Below are 22,847 nucleotides of genomic sequence, written 5' to 3'. Positions count from 1 at the left end.
TCTCGAAGGTGCTCATAGGAATAGTGTGTGCGTGCATTGATAAAGATAAGTGTATATGCATACGCATGGGCGTCATAATAATAATAATTAACAAGCGCGGTCATTTTCCATCTGGACTCTAATTTTCATCTTATTGGGTTTTTAAGTTGGTGTTTACCAATTTTGCGTTTGTCCTTTTTCTTTTCTTGTTATTATTCCTATTTTTCCATTCTATAGCTATTGTGGTTTTTGTTTCCATAATATGGTACACTATTTCACAATACTTTGAATTCGATTGATGAGGGTTTTGGAGGGAACATCAAGGATGAACTTCTACCGCGCCTACGGCAGCAGGCGGCTGCATCGCCACTTCCGGCCTCTGTTTCTCCCCGCCGCCACCATCAACGACGTGGGTGACCTCGGCGTTGTACACGTACATCCGGCACACGGCGAAGAAGACAAAGAGGTTGGCGCAGTTGAGGACCGCGAAGAAGGCGTAGTAGTGGTCCAGCCGGGAGGCGTTGAGGTTGTTCTGGATCCACCCTCCCTGCCCGTGCCGGCGCGTGACGCGCGACACCGTCGACAGCAGGAAGCTGCTGAGGAAGTTGCCGATGCCGAGGCTGGTCATGGAGTAGGAGGTGCCGAGGCTCTTCATGCCCTCGGGCGCCTGGTCGTAGAAGAACTCGATCTTGGCGACCTCCAGGAAGGCGTCGGCCACGCCCATGAGCACGAACTGCGGGAGCAGCACGAAGATGGAGAGCGGGACCGTCGTGCCCTTGCTCTCGAATATGCCGTTCTCCATCGCCACGCGCAGCCGGTGCCGCTCCGTCAGCGACGCGATCACCATGATCACGATGTGGAAGACGAGCCCGACGCCCATGCGCTGGAGCAGCGAGATGCCGCGCGGGTTCTTGGTCAGCCGCCGCATGAAGGGCACGAAGAGGCGGTCGTAGAGCACCACGGAGACGAGCATGGAGATGGTCACGAACCCCTGCAGGCTGGCCGGCGGGATCTCGAAGTGGTGGAGGCGCCGCTCCAGCGTCGTGCCCTGCTTCACGAACAGCGTGTTGATCTGCGCCAGCATCGCGCTCGGAACGAACGTGATGAGTAGCACCGGCAGCATCTTGAGCATCTGCTTCGTCTCCTCCACCTGGGTCACCGTGCTCAACGACCACCGTGACGCGCTCCTGCTCCCCTCCATCTTCACAGCCGCTTTGCTCAGCACCCTGCACCCCCAGCAATGGAAACGAAGAGCAGTTAACTAATGAGACTACTTTAGTACATTAACATCCGACGTAGTTGAGAACTTGAGCTAGATGTATGGGCACCTGAAATTGGGCGTGTGCGGCAGCGGGGACGTCTTCTTTTTCTCGTACTGGTTGGGATCGAGCTCGTGCAGGTCGCGCGGGTCCACGGGCGCGGGGACGCGGCACTTGCGGACGGCAGCGACGATGACGCCGGCCATCTTGGCGAAGGAGCTCTCGGAGGTCGGCTTGTGGCGGTAGAAGGGCGTCCCGGCGCTGAACACGGCGATGGAGACGGCGAGGCCGACGGTGGGGAGCGCGTAGCCGACGGTCCAGCCGATCTTGTCCTGGATGTAGACGAGGACGGTGTTGGCGAAGAGCGTCCCGAAGAAGATGCTGAACATCCACCAGTTGAAGAAGGAGAGCTTCTGCTTGCGCTCCCGCGGCTCGTGCTCGTCGAACTGGTCGGCGCCGATGGTGGAGATGTTGGGCTTGGTGCCGCCCGTGCCGACGGCGAGGATGTACAGGGCCAGGAAGAAGACGCCCAGCTGCACGCTCGTGGCCTTGTGGTCGCAGTTGGGGTCAGCAGTGCCGAGGCCGCATTTCGCCGGCTTCAGCGACGGCAGCGACACGGCCATGGTCAGCAGGATCATTCCCTGTGCGATCATTAGCGGAGGTGAGACCAACCCACCGGAAGAGCAGAAGGGCGGCGCGTAGGGGACAAAGCGGCATGAAGAAAGAAGGACGGCGAGGACTTACGAGGAGGTATATGATGGAGGCGACCATGAAGGTGCGGTAGCGGCCGAGGTGGGCGTCGGCGATGTAGGCGCCGATGACGGGCGTCATCCAGATTGTGCCGACCCAGTTGGTGACGTTGTTGGCCGAGAGCACCGTGCCCTGGTGCAGCTCCGTCGTCAGGTACAGCACCAGGTTGGACGAGATGCCGTAGTAGGCCATCCGCTCGAACACCTCGTACACTGCACCGCCGCACATTGCAAAATTAAAACCAAGCACAACTTTATTATTGGTATGCATGCACTTTCTTTCTTTTCACCAGTGAGGCCGGCGTTTGTCACCAAACCGTAACCATCGCACAAGAAAACATCATCGCGTCTTTTTGGTGTTGATGAAAGAAAAAAAAATCTTCCATACGAAGTTCCACTCGGTTTCTATCATTTTCCCTCTTAGTACTGAAAACCGGCAGTGCACCTGCCTTGCCCCTCAAAAAATAGCTCATGGTGTGAACCAGCTTCAGGAACAAAAGAAAAGAAAATGGGCTGCTCTCAAATGTTAAATAACCTCTGAAAGGGACCACAACACTTGTAATCATCCGGCCAGTTTTGGCTGATATGAACTGGAAGCAGCAGAGAGTAGGCTGCGAGGTGCGAGCTTATCATTCTTTTTCCTTCTTCTTTTTTGGAATTGAGCTTATCATTCTTACCATGAGCAATTAAATATAGCGCGTACAGATCGGCTGGACTCATTCGTCGTCTGAGAAAATCACAAGTGGGTTCGTGACCGTTGGTTAGATGTATAGACGGTTAATTCCAAAACCTATGTTCCACTCGCAGCAGACAAGCCGGCAACGTTCTTATATTATGAAACGGAGGGAGTAATATGTAAATATACAATATCTAAGATTTTCCAAAGCGAGCTAAGAAAATGTTGCATGTAAGTCCATAGAACTAAACAACTCAAAAAGAAATCATGAACCAAACAAATACTGCTAATATCCTAAAGTAGCTTGTATCGCAGCATCCTAGGACTCTACGAGTAGTAGTTTATGCACGGTGCTCTTTCATTGCCTCCTTCGTTTTGTAACAGCCGCCGGTCTATAGCCATCTATCTCGAGCAAATTTATTGTGATTGGGTTTGTCTTGCTGGTCAATTCACGCAAGTACTGCAGACGGCCGTATGTCCACAGAGCGCGTGGGTGGGATAGTGCCACACCGGGGAAGCAGGACACGGACACTCAAAACCGAGGGATGGATGGCTCCGAGTTCATGTATCTCTGCCGCCGCTTATTCTTTTCGGCATCTCTGACGAGTGCACACGGCATGCCACGTATTTTTAACTCTTTTATTTTGAGAAATCCTTAACGCAGTTCATGTGATACGGGGATCGTTTCTTGTCTGAATATAAAGCAGGATGGCAGGTTCCAGGTCGTCAGAAAAGATCGCCAATCCGATCCTAACATGAACCAAACCATTTCATGATCCCGTTGACCATGCCATATCTATGCATGTGACCAGCAGAGAAAAATAAACTCGATCGTACGTACCCTACTGTATTGTTCAACAACTAGGAGTAACTAACATGAGCCTCCATCGCAACAAAATAAATAAACAATGAACGTGAGCCTATGGGGCCTAATAAGATCGTTATTTTGTTTTTAGTTTCAACAAAAGAAGAAAAGAAAGAAGCAGACACCTGTGGAGGAGAGCCCATGGCTACGAGGCCGGAGACAGAGAGAAGCAGCTGAAGCAAGCCGGAGAAGCGCCGAGAGGTGGAGCAGATGATTTGGTGAGTGGTAAAGTAGAGTAGTTACCTACGACGAAGGCGCAGGCTCTCCAGCCTCCTCGCTTTGAGCGGAGGATGGGGTTGCCGTGGAGGTCTGTGGTGCCGTCCTGCGTGTACTCGCCGTCGCTGCCGCCGGCCTCCAGCCGGGTCGTCCCCGCCATGGACGCTCCCTGTGTGTGTATGGTAGCTAGGGAGAGGGGAGGAAGATGGGTGTGCAGACTGCAGAGGGCGCTGCTAGTTCCTCCAGGCGCCTGCGTGAGCTCCTGTACTTGCCCATTTATAAGCCCGGTCTTCGCGGGCAGCGACTTGGCAAGTGGCGGGTTGGACTGCGGGGAGTGCCAAAATGTCTGGACAGCGGTTTTTTGGACATCGCAACCAGAAACTAAAAAGAAAGCACGCCATTTGGTGGACTCCCAAGGGCGCCAGTACTGCCTGATTGCGTACTTAACATATTTTTTGGACGACTTGTTTTATATGTTCTTTTGAGAAAATCTTGGACGGCTTGCTGCCTCCACACTTGGATAGGTGGCTAAGTTAATCAGAGTTGGTGGGCTTGCAATTATGCGCATTTACCATTGCACCCTAGACGATTCACTTGCTGCAAAATACTAGTTGCGTTCCCACCTCATTGAAGTTTCCAAAAGAGTATGAACTACACCGCCGGAAGGGTTGGTGTTGATAAATGTTGACGCTGCTTTCCTTTTCGACACTGGGTAAATGGATGCGGGGGTCGTGATTCGTGACCATCACAGGGAGTGTGTGGCCGCCAACAGACGTTCCTTTGACAGAGTACCTGAACTTGAGTTGGCGAAGGCCACTGCTATGCGTTATGCCTCGCCGTTTGCCGCCGAAGAAGGTTTTCACAGGTGATGGTCGCTTCAGATTGCTCATCTCTGGTGTCCAAAGTTAATTCTCCTATGCTGGGTCGCTCGGGGAAGGAGCCGTTGTTTCTGACATCAAGAGTTTGGCCTCAAAGTTTCTCTCAGTTTCCTTTTTCCATGTTTGTTGTCTATGTAATGGAGCTGCTCATGCTCTTCTAAGTCGGTCGTGCGTGATGCTTGTGCTGTTTGGATTAATGATGGACCGAATGTGATTCATTCCATTGTGTGTAATGAACTATTCGTTATATCATTGAAGCGGCCCATTACCTCAAAAAAAGTATGAACACTTTTTTTTGAACAATAAGGGTTTCCCACCCCACTTTTATTAAAACAAGGCAGCAAGACAAGATAAAAACTGAGCTAGAAACCCTAGCTAGATTTCTCCCTAACCCTTGACGGCTTGCGCAAACTCTTCCCTCCAAGATTCGTCGGCGAACCTGTAGATTCGCCTCTCCTCTACTTGCCGCTCTGGCAGCCGGTGGCAGGGAGGAGAATTTCGGTGCCTTTGCCCCACTGGTAGTTTAGGTTAGGGTTTTTAGTCCTCACAGGTGCAGCGCTCGGGCAGATGGCGGCACTTCTACTTCAAGTTTGTCTTCTGGGGTTCGATCCTCCTCGATTTCGTCCATTTGGACATAGTCGACGGAGCTACGGCGTAGATTCCTGCCGTCTCCTTAGGGGCGGTGAGGTTAGGGTTCCTCGCTGTGTGGCGAGATTTGTTGTCAGGTGCTTCAGATATATTCAAGGGTTTAACGATGATGAATGCGGCCCCAATCCACTGATCATTATGGGCACGTGTAGGAAGACATCCCAGCTGTCATCGACAAGGTCAAGCCGGCTCCGGTAGTTGAGCGGCGACAATGGCACATCGACGGCTTGTTCTGAGACGATAGTGGTTGTTTGTTGGTCTTCGAATCTCGATGTAACTTTTACTATGTTTGAGATGCTTTGTACTTCCGATGAACTTTGATAATAGATCTAAATCATTTTCGCAAAAAAGAAAGACAACAAAATATATTCACAACGATCAGGCTAAGCTAAAGTAGCTAAGCCTGATTTTTTTTTTGTGAAATGAGACAAATAGTTTTAGACCAAACAAAGGGGGATCGACGGATCCAATAAAGTGTGCAAGGAAAACAAATAGCAAGACTATCCATTTACAAATCATAGCTCCAGCAGGAATGAGCTCTTGGGAAAAAGCCTCGCTGCTTGGTCACCCCGTCCACGCCTCCACTCATCTCCAGACGGTGCATAGTCTCTCCTCTTCGATGGTCCAGAAGCACTAGACGTTCTTTCATTAAGAAAGATAGTGTATCCTTGCAAAGAATCTTCCATTGATGAAGCAAAGCACTTGTACTTCCTAGGAGAATCCGGATGTCCTTCCATATTGCCCTCTCAAAAACATATATCATTATGCATTGTCCATAACCTTCACACGGAAGCAATACAGGCCATACCAACAACAGTTTTTTTATTGTTTCGGCACCACAAGGCACACAATTCACTTATATTTTCAGGAGAATTAAACTTGAAAGTACCAGCAACAACCTCCCATAAGGTTTTTGCAACAACACAATCAAAGAATAAGTGGTCAACAGTCTCCAGCTCATTACAAAAAGGGATGTCAAGTCCTCCACATGTTTCTTTTCTTCAAGTTATCTCTCGTCAATATTTTATAATTAACTGCTAACCAAACAAAAGCTAGATACCTATGAGCAACAATAATTTTCAGGAGTTGTCCCAAATGGGAGTAGAAACTTCCCCAAATTAATTTTGTTATGAAAAGATCATGTGGAATAAACCCTCGAAGCTTCAAGATTCTAGATAGACCTATTAGCCAAATCATTAGGGTTAAAAAAAGAAAAGACATTTAGGAGATCATGCCACCTACCCAAAAAGTTAGAATCCACACATCTTCTAAATGTCAGTTTAAGAACTTAACCTTCCCACATCTGGGCAATAGTATAATATTGTTGTTAACAGATCTCAAACACATCCCAAATTTTAGTTTTTAAATACATATCACCTGCCCAAACATCATGCTAAAGCTAATATGTTTACCATCATCAAGCACCCACTTGTCAAAGGGTCTGGTACCATTCATGTCCCAATTCACACATTTCCAAAAAGGAGACCCGATGTTCATTCTGGACTAAAGTATGTTAGGTTTATTTGTATGGTACTTATAATCCAAAAGGGATAACCAACTTTTCACACCTCTAGCAAAATATCTCTTAGCCCAAGAGGCCAATAAGGACATATTGAATTCTCTCAAGTTTGGAATTACCAGGCCGACAAAGTTTTTTTTCTGGGACACAAGCCCCCAATTCTCCAAACGATATTTATGTATGTCCCCACATGTTCCCCAAAAGATATGAGACATCTGGGAGGTAATTGATACGTCTCCGTCGTATCTATAATTTTTTATTGTTTCATGTCAATATTATACAACTTTCACATACTTTTGGCAAACATTTTATATGATTTATTGTACTAACCTATTGATCCAGTGCCCATTGCTAGTTCCTATTTTTTGCATGTTTTTTGTTTCGCAGAAAATCCATATCAAACGAAGTCCAAACGCGGTAAAAATTTACGAAGATTTAAATATATGTGATTTTTGGGACTTGGAATCAACGCAAATGGGGCCCACAATGCCCACAAGACACTAGGGCGCGCCCCAGGGGCCATGCGCGCCCAAGTGGGTTGTGCTCACCTCGTACGTCGGTTGGATCTCTACTTCGGGCGCAAGGAAGCTTATATCCGGAAAAAAATCGTGTTAAAATCTCAGCGCAATCGGAGTTACGGATCTCCAGGAATATAAGAAACGGTTCTCGGCCAGATCTGGGAAACGCGAAACAGAAGAGAACAGAGGGATAGATCCAATCTCGGAGGGGCTCCCGCCCCTCCGCCGCCATGGAGGCCATGGACCAGAGGGGGAACTCTCCTCCCATCTAGGGGGGGGGCAAGGAAGAAGAAGAAGGAGGGGGGCTCTTTCTCGGTGGCGCCGGAACGCCGCCGGGGCAAGGATCGTGACGGCGGTCTACATCAACAATCTTGCTACCGTCAACACCAACTTTCTCCCTCTCTATGCCGTGGTGTAACCCCTCTTCTCCCCGTTGTAATCTCTACTTAAACATGTTGCTCAACTCCATATATTATTTCCCAATGATCTATGGTTATCCTATGATGTTTGAGTAGATCTGTTTTGTCCTATGAGTTAATCGTGATCTTGGTTGGTATGATTGTATGTTTTATTTATGGCGCTGTCCTACGGTGCCAACCGTGTCGCGCAAACGGAGGGATCCCCGTTGTAGGGTGTTGCAATATGTTCATGATTCGTTTATGGTGGGTGGGGTGAGTGACAGAAGCACATACCCGAGTAAGTGGGTTGTTGCGTATGGGAGTAAAGATGACTTGATACTTAATGCTATGGTTGGGTTTTATGACCTTAATGATCTTTAGTAGTTGCAGATGCTTGCTAGAGTTCCAATCATAAATGCATATGATCCAAATAGAGAAAGTATGTTAGCTTATGCCTCTCCCTCATATAAAATTGCAAGAATGATTACCGGTCTAGTTATCGATTACCTAGGGACAAATGACTTTCTTATTGACAAAAGCTATCCACTTTTATTACCTTGCAATTTATTCGTAGTTTTTATTCTTGCAAAATAGTTTCATACTTGTTTTAGGTAAAGTAGACGTCAAGTGTGCGTAGAGTTGTATCGGTGGTCGATAGAACTTGAGGAAATATTTGTTCTACCTTTAGCTCCTCGTTGGGTTCGACACTCTTATTTATCGAAGAAGGCTACAAATGCCCCCCTATACTTGTGGGTTATCAAGACCTTTTCTGGCGCTGTTGCCGGGGAGCAATAGCGTGGGGTGAATATTCTCGTGTGTGGTTGTTAAACATTTTATAGAATTCTTCTTATATCAATTGGGCACAATTTTCCTTTCCATTATTTTCATGAAAGACATTATAAAGATGAATAATATGATGCAACCTCCAATTTTTTTTAGTTTTCTTTTATAAACCAAACCAGTGATAAAACAAGAAACTAAAATATTCAATTGCAAGATCTAAAGATATACCTTCAAGCACTCACCTCCCCGGCAATGGCGTCAGAAAAGAGCTTGATGTCTACTACACAATTTATTCTGGTAGACTCGTGTTGGGCCTCCAAGCGTAGAGTTTTTAGGACAGTAGCAAATTTCGCTCAAGTGGATGACCTAAGATTTATCAATCCGTTGGAGGCGTAGGAGGAAGATGGTCTCTCTCAAACAATCCTGCAACCAAATAACAAAGAGTCTCTTGTGTCCCCAACACACCAAATACAATAGTAATTTGTATACGTGCACTAGTTCGACGAAGAGATGGTGATACAAGCGTAGTAATGATGATAGATATTGATTTTGTAATAGGAACAATAAAAAAACATCAAGGTAACAAGTAGCAAAAGTGAGCACAAACGGTATTGCAATGCTTGAAAATGAGGCCTAGGGTCCGTATTTTCGCTAGTGCAATCTCTCGACAATGCTAATATAATTGGATCATATAACCATCCCTCAACGTGCGATGAAGAATCACTCCAAAATTCCTATCTAGTGGAGAACATAAGAAGAAATTGTTTGTAGGGTATAAAACGACCTCAAAGCTATTCTTTCCGATCAATCTATCCTAGAGTTTGTACTAAAATAACACCAAGCTATTCTTTCCGATCGATCTATCCAAGAGTTCGTACTAAAATAACACCATATGATACACATCAACCAACTCTAATGTCACCTGGATACTCCAATGTCACCGCGAGTATTCGTGAGTTGATTATACGATATGCATCAAACAATTTCAGATTCATAATACTCAATCCACCATAAAGAACCTCAAAGAGTGCCCCAAGATTTCTACCGGAGAAACAAAGACGAGAATGTGCATCAACCCAACCCCAATGTCACCTTGGGAATCCGCGAGTTAAGTGCCAAAACACATATCAAGTGAATCAATATGATACCCCATTGTCACCACGGGTATTCATAGCAAGACATACATCAAGTGTTCTCAAATCATAAAAGTAGTCAATCCAACAAGAACGAAATCTCATAGGGAAAACTCAATTCACAACAAGATAGAGAGGGAAAACACCATATGATCTAATTATATTAACAAAGCCCGCGATACATCAAGATCGTGCTATCTTAAGAACACGAGAGAGAGAGAGAGAGAGAGAGAGTTTAAACACATAGCTACTGGTACAAACCCTCAGCCCTGAGGGTGGACTACCCCCTCCTCATCATGGTGGCCGTCGGGATGATGAAGATGGCCACCGGTGACGATTTCCCCTCCGGCGGAGTGCCGAAACGGGTCTAGATTGGTTTCTCGTGGCTAGAGAGGCTTGCGACGGCGGAACTTCTAATCTAGGGTAATTTCTGGGGGGTTATAGGATTCTTTGGCCTTGGTTTCAAGCTAAGATGGGCCTCGAGGTGAGCACAATCCGCCATGCCACGGGTTGGGCTACAGGCGCGCCCTGGTGGGTTCTGCCCTCCTCGTGGCTCTTCTGTCCCTCCCACAAAGCTTCGAGGGTCTCTTTTATTCCAAAAAAATCGTCAAAAAGTTTCAGCTCATTTGGAGAACTTTCATTTTTGCACAAAAAACAACACCACGGTAGTTCTGCTGAAAAGAGCGTCAATCCGGGTTAGTTCCATGCAAATCATACCAAAACCATATAAATTGTTGGAAACATGGCATGAATAATTCATAAATTATAGATACATTGAAGACGTATCAATGTCCTCCTCCTCCTCCTCCTCGGTTTTGCCCCACACCTCGTTGGCCGCCTCATTGAACCCCTTATAGGCGGCCTCCAGTTCTGCCTGACGCTGGCAGTACTGCCAGCGGGCGAGGCGGATCTCACGGGCGGAGCAGTAGGACTCGAGCAGCGCCACCTGCTTCGCCACGTCCGCGTTCGGCACTATCTCCCTGCGGGCGTTGAGCTGCTTCTCCGCCTGCTCGTGCTCCTGGAGAAGCTGGAGGTTGTAGGCGGCATCTGTCTGTGCCTCCGGGAACTGCTCCTCCCGCACCATGTCCATGTAATGGGCACGAGGCTCACCAATTGTCATGGTGCAATGTACCGGCGAGGCGGGTAGTGCTGGAAGGAGGGTCCCGCGTCCTTCATTGGGACGTTGTCGGCCTCCGGCTGCCTGCTGGCCCACCAGCGGGCAGTAATGGCGGCTATCTCCTTCTTCTACTCCGGCAATAGCCCGTTCCACAAAGCTTTGGCGCGCGAGGAGGCCATGGTGGGAGTGGTGCAGAAGAGGAGAAAGGGACCGGAGGAGGGCGGCTATGGCCGAGGCTGCAACTTATATAGCGGACGAGGCGGCAATAGTGGGCAGCAGAGGGACAAACGAGAGGCGCCAATGTAGGTTCCTCGGCAACCGGGTGTCATTAATGCGGGCGACACACAGACGGACGGGCGGGCGTGGTGTCGTTTGAACACGGAGCAGTCGCGTGCACCGAAAAGCGGCGCAGGTGGCGCTCTCTCGGTCGGCGCGCCACTTCAATGCCGGCGCTAGTGAGAGATCGCGTCTGCTCTGACCGGACATGAATGCGGCACTGACCGTTTCGGGCGGTGAGCGTGCGGGCGAGGGAGGGGTTTGGGTGGACCAGGGTGGCCAAACGCGTCCGTGGCATCGGTCCAGACGCCCACAAAGCCCCCCCCCCCCCCCCCCCAATATTTATCTCCGGTTTGCGGGAGAGAAAGTGCGTCTTGACCAGACTGATACATGCTCGCGTTGGATGACACAACACATCCGGACCTGATTAAAGAAAACACGTCCGTACAGCATGGTTGTACGGGCGATTTGAGGGTGGGCGTTGGACTTAAGTTGTACAGTACATAGTAACCTCCATACATCAACAAGTTACCAAATTAAGTACTCCGATCAAAAGCTAAATATCCGGGAGAGTTACAGATCAAAAGCAATGAACAGATGCGGAACCGTAAGGTTAGACTTTATGGAGACCGGCTTAGCATGTTAATTTTGGTCCGCCGAGAGGCACTACATTCAACAGCCGAATAACGATCTACTTCAGTTGTCAATCGAGTCTTTGGACCTGTGCTAGCTAAAAGTAAACAAATCCAATTGTTCTCGGTCAAGCCTCCCTCTGATTGATATAGGATGATGCACGAAGTGAGACTTCTGGACGCACGCGTTCGACCGTGATTCGCCGGACCCGTCAACCTCCCAAGATTCTAGATAAAGAATCTGATCCATATAGCCAGGGAGGAAAAGACACACCGGACTTCGGGCAAAGCTAACTCAAAAGTTCAGTATCCAGCACAAGAAACAAAGGAAGAAAAAAAAGTAAGCATAACAAAATCAGCTCCTAGGACTTTCCAAGTTACACTGGCTCCTAACTGCTGTCCCGCACGTGAGTATGCAAGTAGTATTTCTTTTTCTGAAAAGGCTCCTCGCTTTGTAGTGCTGCCAATCTGTTTTGTATTTTGTTTGAGAGGTGTAAAGGGCTGCTAATCTAGTAGATACTCCCTTCGAACTTTTTTTAAAGACATCTCAAAGGCATATTAAATTTGATAATTATGACCGAAAAAATTCCGTACAGTATAATGGGCAAAGACATAGAACGATCGGTAAAAAATAAAATTATATTCAAAATCATATTAGCATTCTTCTACTTATTATTGTACGCTGTAGTCCAGGATGAAAACTTACACTGAATAACATCAAAGAAAGATTAAATAAATAATTTAGTACCAAATGATGGCTTGAACATAGAACGATAGTATAGCCAACAACCGGCTATATTAAGGGCCCATTCAGAAGCTCTCCGGCTCCACGCTTCTCCAGAAGCGGGCGGGGAGCTGGCCGAACGCCGCTGCTCCAGGTAGCCTGCTCCGCGGAGCAATTCATCCCGCATTGCAATTTCCAGGAGCTACCAAAGCCCAGCTTCGCAAAAACCAGGATCAGAAGTTGCTCGTTATTACATCCTCATGCCCTTCCAAAGTGGCACAACAGCGAATCGTTTCGTAACCCACAAGACCGACGCCCGCGCCTCTCCTTGTCCCAACCCTAGCCGCCGCCATCCTGTCGCCGACCGGCGACGTGCCGACGCGCTGCTGCCAGTCTTCCACTGCCCTCCCGCATATCCGCCGCATCCCACGGGACTGCGTCCATCGCCGCTCACAATCGCCGCCCGTCCATCGCCGCGCAGTCATCTCTCGCATCTGCCACCGTCACTCTCTCCGTTGGTCACCGCAAGCAGCCATACGAGCTAGTCTGTCCCACCTCCCGCAAGATGCAAGCCAGCGAAGCCCTTCCCGGGTCTGTCCTAGCTTCGTCGCCGCCTTCCTCTCTTGCCCCGCTGCCTCCTGTCACCCCTGTCGTGCGTCCCTGCTGGCAGACCATGGGAGGAGCTGGCCCAACGCCCCGAACATTCTCAGCTCCACCCGAGAAGCTAGAAGCGGGCGCACGGAGCCGGAGATGCGGATTTGAAGAAGCTGTAGAACTTCCGAACGGGGCCTAAGTTGTCAAGTCACATATAGGCAACCTAATAGCAACATGTCTTGTTATTAGTTACTCCTCCGTCCCTTCATACAAGGTGTATTTGTATTTTCAAAAGTCAAATGGGTACATGTTTGATCGTGTTTTTAGAAAAAATATGTCAATATCCACAATATGAATTTGTTATCTGATCCATAATAGAAAGTAGTTTTATATTTTATCTATTAGATATTGCAGATGTTGTGATTCTACAATTTTGATCAAACATTCAAATGGTTGACTTGCATGAAATCAATACATCTTATATTTTGAAAGGGAGGGACTACTAAGAAATACCGTACTAGTTTATTAATTTATGACTCATTTTACACTCTCACAATGTTTTTGGAAGTCCATGTTGCAGTTGGTTGTTAATCCAGCCCATTTTCCTTCTTTCTTCTCTTCTTTTTTATCCAATTCAACAAAAATATAATATTTTAATCTTTACAACCCACTAATTGTGTCTTATTAGACTTACTCTAATCCTAGTAGATGAGCTATTTCTGTGACCTATGACACACCCTATGAGTTGCCTAGAACATTACCAGCGGACGAGGGCACACGAAGACTCATTCAGCACTAAATTAGTCAAACATGTCTATTGAGGAAACTATTTAGTCAAAGACAATGCCGTGGAAGTCTAACCGGATCCGTGACAGCGACCTCTTTTGACAAACTCGTGGCCAACTTTTTCAACCGCGAAAGCCACATAATCGTATCCAGAGCAATAATACTAGCCAGGTGCGCCAACTGCTACATACACGAGTATCAAGCAATGCAGCTCAAAAACAAAAAGAGTATCAAGGAATGCATTCTCTTATAAGCAGGTCAGGGGAATCTTAATAATCAGCAGGCGGCACCTTATATGAGTTGCAGATCCAATCGTGCTAATCTACTCTAGTTAGTCACTCAATCAGGATCATCAGCTGGCTGCACATACACGTGGATTCACATTATTGCCCTTTAATAGGAGATCAAATCACAGTTATCAGTAATAAAATCGTTTTATATTGCAACTGACGTACGCGTGTTACTGACAGCCAGACACTTTAAAACCGACTAACAAGGGGCAGATAATTATGTAGGCGCAAGGGCATCTCCAACGGCAACCTGCAAATTTTCACTTGCATTCGTTCGCGGATAAGGGGAAACAAGTCTGCGGATATGGATGCGGGAGGATGCCATCCAACACTAATCGCATACATTTTGATAATAACTCAAACTAATCGGACGAAATTCGTTCAAACACAGCCGGATTTTATATAAACATGACCGGATTTTATATAAACAAGACGGATTTCATTTAAACATGATGGATTTCATTACATTTACATCAACTAAGTGGAGCTCGTCTAGCCAGGTCTAAATGGTCGCCGATGTCCGTTCCCCGTGTCAGGCCATGAGCCCTGAGAACTGAAGCTTCACCGTCTCTAGTTCCGCCTCGGCGCTCTCTAGCTCCGGTTCGTCGTCAGTAACGTCCTCCATTGGGACGTCGTCGTCCTCCGGTTGCCTGCCGGCCAGCCAGCCGGCAACAATGGCGGCCATCTCCTTCTTCTGGTCTGATGTCAGCCCATCCCAGAGAGCTTTGGCCGGGGAGGAATCCATGATGGGAGTGGTGCGGAGAGGGATCGGAGGTGGATGACAGCGTCTATGACCGGGGCACCGGTTTTTATAGCAATGATGGGCAGCAGAGGGACGGAGGGGTGGCGTCAGAGGAGACGCCTCGGCAACCGCATGCCATCAATGTGAGCGGCAGACGGACGGACGGGCAGCCGTCATGTCATTTGAACGCGCGACAGTCGCCTGCACCAAAAGCTGCGCAGGCAGCGCTCTCTCGACCGGCGCGTCGCTTCAATGCTGAGCGGTTGTGTCCGCTCTGGCCTGGTATGAATGTGGGCGCTGACACTCCGGAGCGGCGCTGACCGAAAACGCGCGGGAGGGGGATGGGTTTTTGGTGGGCCAGGGCAGTCAGAAGCAGGCGTGTGATCGGTCTGGACTCCCGCAAAGCCCCTCATTTGTCTTCGATTTGCGGGAGAAATCGTGTCCGGATCGCCCCACAGACCGATACAGGCCCACGTTGGATGGCTTCCGCTGTCCGGATAGCACGGTCCTGACACATGCGGGAGGTTTACGGGTCGACTAAGGGCATCTCCAACGCCGACCTGCAAACCTCCTGCATCAGCCCGACCCGCGAAAGCCATCCAACGCGGTCCTGTGTCGGTCCGCGGCGTGGTCCAGACGCGTTTTCTCTCGCAAACCGGAGACAAACGTCGGAAGGTTTGCGGTAGTCCAGACCGCTGTCACGCCCGCTTCTGACCGCCCTGACCAAAACCCCCCTACCGCACGCGCTTCCCGCCAGTCGCCAGGTGCCCGCATTCATGCCGCTGTAGAGCGCGCCGCTCCACATTGAAGGCGGCTTAGGGTGGACGTGACTCTCACTGCCTCCGCCATTGAAGCGGTGCACCAGCCGATGGCACCTCCCGCTGCACACCCGGATAAACACTCCTCCTCGCCGCATTCAAACGCCTCCATTAAACCCGCATGGAATTCGAGAAACCTACTCCGACCACACGTTCGTTCACGAGCGGCCGACATTAAACTCAAAGCCGGGCAAGCTCCTCCCGTCCGCCCTCTATTTAAACGAGGCCAGACACCGGGAAGAATCCCATCAGTCCGGCGATCCCCCACCTCCTCCTTCCACCATTTTCTCCACTCTTTCGATGGCATCCAACAAGCAGGAAGAGCAATTCTACGGCATAAAAGCCGGCTGGGTGGCCCGCCGAGCCCGGCGAATAGGAGCAAGGCAACTCGCTGCTCCACCTTCCTCGCATAGTCTGACGGAGCAAGTTGATGTCCCTAGTCGGCGCGTGGTTCAGCAACTCTCCGCTCCAAGGCAGCTCGCGAAGGAGTGGCGAGTTGCTCCAGGCCGGCACAACGGGGAGCATGGCGGCACACGCTTCGTAGCCTCTAGTGCATGTGACTGCGCCATCCGTTGTCGACGCACGCGTAGCCCCGTCATGCAGGCATAGAAAGAAGACGACTACACGGATGTCGACGAGATGGCAGCACGCACGTCCGCGCCCGCCGCCATCATTGAGAAGAAGTAGAACACGGGAGGCCGCCGCCGCTTGGGTCCCGGGAAGGCCACCATCGGTGACCTGGTCGGTTCTTCTTTATCTCATACCATCCTGGGCACCCGTCTGAGCTCCACGGAAGCACCCTTCCCCTTCGGCTGAAGCACACTCTTTGCCACTCCGATGAGCGCCGCAGCCGGACATAGGGAAGATACGAGGGAAGTATATGCCTCCGGGACTCCCGACAGTCTGGTGGGCTGCCACACATGGGGAAGACACAGGTATCCACCGCGGCCGGCCGTAGACTAGTGTAGTGTATCTGTGTTGTGGGAGTGGAGCTCCGCGCGGCCGTACGTGCACATAATTTTACCTTTTTAGTTGAAAATATGTCCAAAATGTAGCCGTTTTGTTTGATTTGTATGAAATCCGGCCGAGTTTACATGAATTTCACCCGGTTTGTTAAAAAGAGTTCGAAATGTATGCGGCTATGGTTGAATGGCGGCCTTCCACATACATACTCGCGAACTGGTCTTCTTGTCTACAGACGGATGCAAGAGACAATTTACGGGTTCCGTTGGAGATATACTAAGCCCCAAAGCCTTCTCTCGTTCGTGTAATTAAAGCCAATGCATATTTGCCCAACTATAATATGTATCTGACGATTAATGTCATTGTGTTTTGACCAATGAAATATTACGTACCCAATCCCTAGGGGAAGAAAACCAATAGTTCATCTATCGACTGGTTGTTTTCTTAAGAGCAAGTACAATAAGGTGACATAAGCAGGCTATAAGGAATAGAATATTATATCTTTACTTAGTTGGAGGAAAGAGACGAGAAGCGGGCTCTTGATGCTTGGCACCTCATCTAAGCACGATGCATTGGCAGCAACCTTAGTAGCCAGTTGCAACATAGGACCCAACACATTTTGTGAGGATGTAAGATGAACCAACTATTAATAAAGTAGTACACATTTAAAGCTTATTATTATACATGCCGGCTAATGAGTTTGACTCTAGATAACATGTTAACTCCTTATAGTCGACCGTTGGTTATATTATTAACCATGCTCTAAACTGAAGCCTCTGGATTGTCATGAACTCATGATCTGTTCCTAGCGTTATCACAGCCTCACCTCTAACATCTTACGTAGCCAGTTAGAGAGTGCAGCACGGTACCGCTACCGCGACATCGATCCATGTACGTACTTATCTACAGGCCAACACCATCGTAGCCGGTCAATAGGTCACCGGTCAAAGCAGCTAACTTTGCAGCTGGATTGGCGTCCGACGAAGTCCACGTCCGTGCTGAGCAGTCTCGCAGCTATAGGTCAAATATATACGTAACCCAGGGCCCCTCCACGATGACAATAATGCAGCATGCGTTTTTACTAACAACTTGGTTGCTACTCTGCCTCTGTCCCGTAATGTAAAACATTTTTGCAAACTATAGGGAGTAGCTTTTTGTTCCCCAAAAATGTAAAAACTCGATGTATACCATTACGCTGTACACATTATTTTAATCAAAGACTATCACATATGTCCAACGGGAGAAAAATTATGATGTACAACAATGAGAATTATATGTGCATGCAGAAACAAGAAAAATTGAGGCTTAAATAAAATGGTGCCTTATCTAATTAAACCTCAATGAGCATTGATATACGGACGACACCCCCGGTACGATTTCAAGATGACACAGCATATCCCACTGTCCATTGAAAAGGCAAAATTGTACAACACTGTTGGATAAGCCATCGTCCTAGAATCATGACAGCAATTGTCGTGTGTGAAGTAATTTCGAACCTCAATTGTGGAGGGCCTGAGTCTAGGTTGCCTTGTCTCTCTTTGTTTCCCGTGTGTATCATCGTGTCTCACAATCCTGCCTTTGGTTACCGTGATTAATATTTTGATGGTGCAATGTCCTCCTTACATATTCATGGCAGCCCTCACACACTCTTTGAGAGTTAATTTCTTCCGGTCTTTAGCCCGTAGATAATTTCTTTCGGGTTGTGATTTAATTTGCTTGAGCCATGCATGGTCTAAGGAGCTTGTCCTTGTATTGTCATACCGGTTGTGATATTGAGCATTTTTATTTTTCTCTTTGCTCTGCTTGCGAGCTGTAATACTTTTATGACTTTGTGATACTTTGAGATATTTTAATAAGATGGTTGCATGCATCGTTCAGATGCAGAGGCCGGGGGCAAGCCTCCTTTTCCAAAAAGAAAACGCATGTCCCCTGCTTTATTGAGTATTTCTCTTTGTTCTCTTCGTTTCTTGGATTTATGAGAATGCTTGCTGATATTTTAGGCAATTTGCAAATGTATATAAATTGATGTGATTAAGTGTAAAGAATTGAGTTAGTACTACTAATTGGCTAACGAACCCTCTCTAGTAATACAATTCTACCCTTTCAATCGGCTGGAGCTTTTTTTCGGTAGGGGAGATCCCGAGTTTGAATCACACACGGGTAGCTTTTTCTTTTGGACCCTGATAAGAGCATGTACAACGCTCCATGGTGGACTACTGCCTCACAGATCCACGTCGGAAGGACAGCCGCCGTGGAGTAGAAAAGCAAAAAGACAGCTGCTTGCAGGGCCAAACGAGTTCTTGCAGAAGAGTTTGCTTCCTCGTCGAAAAAGTCTTGAAAAGGCAAAAAGAAGAGAGGGAAGGGAGTAGAGAGAAGTATGAACTGACCGGAAAGAACTATCGATGGAAAAAGACAGTGACGGAGAGAGAGATAGGTAGTCCACAAGGAGATGTTGCTTCTGTTGGGTGTGAGTTATCGATACGGTGGTCGCTAAAAAAATCTTATGTGGAGGCTGACACCACACCCAGGTGCTGCTTCCATAGCTGATAGCTCATGCCCTAAATGTATATAAATTGATGGGATTAAGTGTACAGAATTGAGTTAGTACTACTAATTGGCTAACGAACCCTCTCTAGTAATAGAATTCTACGCTTTCAGTCGGCTGGAGCCTTCTTTTCGGTAGGGGAGATCTTGAGTTTGAATAGCACACGGGTAGCCTTTTCTTTTGGACCCTGATAAGTGTCATATGTGTGGTACGAACACATGACAATTTCAAACATTTTTTATGACAAAGTTTAGTGACGCAAGGATGACAACTTTTTTTCGGATGACAAGTTACAGTTTTTTTCTTTACAAAAGGCAACTTTAGTTGTAAAAAAATGTCAGGGCCGGAGTGCTTCCTGCCACACATGTGGCACTTATCATTTGAGTTTCTTTTTCCTGCTGCCCAATTGTGACGCCCCCGATTTGACCGTACACTAATCATGCACGCAAATGTGTAGGATCAAGATCAGAGACTCACGGGAAGATATCACAACACAACTCTACAACATAAATAAGTCATACAAGCATCATAATGCAAGCCAGGGGCCTCGAGGGCTCGAATACAAGTGCTCGATCATAGACGAGTCAGCGGAAGCAACAATATCTAAGTACAGACATAAGTTAAACAAGTTTGCCTTAAGAAGGCTAGCACAAAAGTAGCAACGATCGAAAAGGCAAGGCCTCCTGCCTGGGACCTCCTAACTACTCCTCGAAGCCGAACTCCATGTAGAATCATCCTCGGGATCTCTAGCTCCTGGACTCCAGCATCTGGTTGCGACAATCCGGTATAGAAAGGGGAAAAGAGGGAGAAAAGCAACCGTGAGTACTCATCTAAAGTACTCGCAAGCAAGGAGCTACACTACATATGCATGGATATATGTGTAAAGGGCCATATCAGTGGACTGAACTGCAGAATGCCAGAATAAGAGGGGGATAGCTAATCCTGTCGAAGACTACGCTTCTGGCCACCTCCATCTTGCAGCATGTAGAAGAGAGTAGATGGTAAGTTCACCAAGTAGCATCGCATAGCATAATCCTACCCGGCGATCCCCTCCTCGTCGCCCTGTTAGAGAGCGATCACCGGGTTGTATCTGGCACTTGGAAGGGTGTGTTTTATTGAGTATCCGGTTCTAGTTGTCATAAGGTCAAGGTACAACTCCGGGTCGTCCTTTTACCGAGGGACACGGCTATTCGAATAGATAAACTTCCCTGCAGGGGTGCACCACATAACCCAACACGCTCGATCCCATTTGGCCGGACACACTTTTCTGGGTCATGCCCGGCCCCGGAAGATCAACACGTCGCAGCCCCACCTAGGCTCAACAGAGAGGTCAACACGCCGGTCTAAATCCTATGCGCGCAGGGGTCTGGGCCCATCGCCCATTGCACACCTGCACGTTGCGAGGGCGGCCGGAAGAAGACCTAGCCTAGCAGGCGTTCCAGTCCAATCCGGTGCGCGCCGCTCCGTCGCTGACGTCAAAAAGAGCTTCGGCTGATACCACGACGTCGAGTGCCTATAACTGTTCCCGCGTAGCTGGTTAGTGCGTACAGACCAAATGGCCAGACTCAGATCAAATACCAAGATCTCGTTAAGTGTGTTAAGTATCCGCGAACGCCGACCAGGGCCAGGCCCACCTCTCTCCTAGGTGGTCTCAACCTGCCCTGTCGCTCCGCCACAAAGTAACAGTCGGGGGCCGTCAGGAACCCAGGCCCACCTCTACCGGGATGGAGCCACCTGTCCTTTCAGCCCCCTCATCAGAATCACTTGCGGGTACTCAACGAGCCGACCCGACTTTAGTCACCACATGTGTCTGTAGGAGATATGCCCTAGAGGCAATAATAAATGATATTATTTATCTCCGAGTTCATAATTATGTTTATGTTCCATGCTATAACTGCAATGATTCTCGAGTCTGCAATATCCACGAGGCTCGGAGGAAGACTCATATGCACGTGTGGAATAATAAACGGTAAGAAGTATTCCTAGTCTGGCCTCTAAGACTAGCTCAAGTGTTGCATGATGGTTCTGTTTTCCTGATCATGGGCATGTCTATGCTAGCAATTTTGAGGGCACAATGTTAAGAGAACATTTGTGTTGAATCGACCCGGATTGATGTTATGCTAAGAGATTCATTGGTCACAAGTTAATGGTGCATAACACAGAGATGGTTAACGTTTGCATGATTCCTTAGATCATGAGAGTATCGAGTTTCTTCATGCTTGCTTCATGAACTTTGGGGTTTGTTAAACGTCATCCGTAAATGGGTGGCTATTACGGCGGCTTACGGGTTCATGGAAAAGTGTGTCAAGTAACTTGATAGCTCAAGATTGGGATTTGCTCCTCCGACGATGGAGAGATATTCTCGGGCCCTCTCGGTATTAAGGTATCCATCATCGTCTGGCCAGACACAGTGTGATTTGATCACTGGGATGCCGGAACATGGAAACGAGAAAAGAGAACAAAACCGGTAACGAGGTAACTAGCATAGTGGACAAGTTGTTGATCCACGAGAATGCCAACATGTCTCACCTCGGGTATTTGTAACATATCGCGAAGCAACAGGAATAGCACACGGCAACTGGAGGTTCACTCGAATATTCATTCGTGTGGGTATAGGGGTCAATATGGGTGTCCACGGCTCCGATGTTGATCATTGATCGGAAGGGGTTCCAGGTCATGTCTATACTTCACCGAACCTATAGGGCCACACGCTTAAGGGTCATCTATCTGCTGAATACTAGACAGGGAGTCCGAGAGAAAATCACCGAAAAAGTTTCGGACAGCGGAATCGTACCGCAGAGAGAGGTCACTGGATGAGTTTCGGTGAAACCGAAAAAGTTGTTTCGGGGTATGCCATTAAGTCAAAATGGTTTCGGCACATGCCTGATAATTCTTGGAGGGTGCTAGAATCATTCTGGAAACTTTTTGGAATTTTTAGAAATAAAAACCGAAAATGTTTCGGAGCTGCCGGTACCGCTTTGGCTGTTTTTCGCAGATGAAATTCACTAATCTGAAATTGTTTCAGAACGAATCCAAAATCATTTTAGTGGGTACTAGAATTATTCTAAGACCCACAGAAATATTTTCGGATTTAGTGGACGCGAAAAATTGTCTTCATGAATAGTGAAAACGCATTCTTGTTTGCTTTTCGCAGATGAAAATCACTAAACCGAAATTGTTTCGGAACGCGTTGAAAATTATTTTAGTGGGTACTGGAAATGTTCTGAGTCCACATAAATATTTTCAGTTCGAACGGACGCTGAAAAATGTCGTCATGAATAGTGAAAGTGCTTTTTCGCTTGGCTTCTTGGAGAAGCCACCTTGAGGGCCTTTTTGGTATTTCCCCCCTTGGCTTCTTGGAGAAGCCATCCTTGGGCTTGGCCTATAAATAGGGGTGGAGGGGGCTGCCTAAAGGATCATCCCTTCTCACATACAAGTGCCATGCAATGATCTGGCTTCTCTCTCCCTTCCCGCGAAATAGTTTCGTAGAGCCGAAAGGCTGTCTGGGTTCCGGCAGGAACTAGTTCTGGACGGCGAAGCCCTGCCGGATAGATGACACCGTATGTGTGCAACTCTGTAGAGATATCGTAGTTTCGGTCTTAGTTCGTGAGTGCCTCCCGAAGGGCTATCCATGTGACCATCCGAGTTTCGAAGGTCCTCCCGAAGGGCTGTCCGAGTGACCGTTCGAGTTTCGAAGGTCCTCCCGAAGGGCTGTCCGCGACACCGTCCGGGGGGGCTG

At 48.1% G+C, this 22,847-nt stretch overlaps 1 protein-coding gene across 1 annotated transcript; it reads right to left on the bottom strand.

Annotated features, from left to right (window-relative positions):
- Nucleotides 1-231: 231 nt before the first annotated feature.
- LOC123181001 (protein NRT1/ PTR FAMILY 5.2) lies at nucleotides 232-4,012 on the bottom strand. Its single transcript, XM_044593208.1, has 4 exons — nucleotides 3,772-4,012; nucleotides 1,983-2,200; nucleotides 1,308-1,879; nucleotides 232-1,205 (listed from the first exon to the last, which is right to left on the bottom strand). Exons 1-4 carry the CDS (start codon nucleotides 3,902-3,904, stop codon nucleotides 299-301), a joined length of 1,830 nt encoding a protein of 609 aa, XP_044449143.1. The 5' UTR covers nucleotides 3,905-4,012; the 3' UTR covers nucleotides 232-298.
- Between the last annotated feature and the right edge of the window lie 18,835 nt (nucleotides 4,013-22,847).

Source organism: Triticum aestivum, chromosome 1D (assembly GCF_018294505.1).
Source record: "Triticum aestivum cultivar Chinese Spring chromosome 1D, IWGSC CS RefSeq v2.1, whole genome shotgun sequence".
In the NCBI taxonomy this organism is placed as follows: Eukaryota; Viridiplantae; Streptophyta; class Magnoliopsida; order Poales; family Poaceae; genus Triticum; species Triticum aestivum.
The sequence above is the reverse complement of the archived record's forward strand: the minus strand, read 5'-3'. Positions and strand labels throughout refer to the sequence as shown.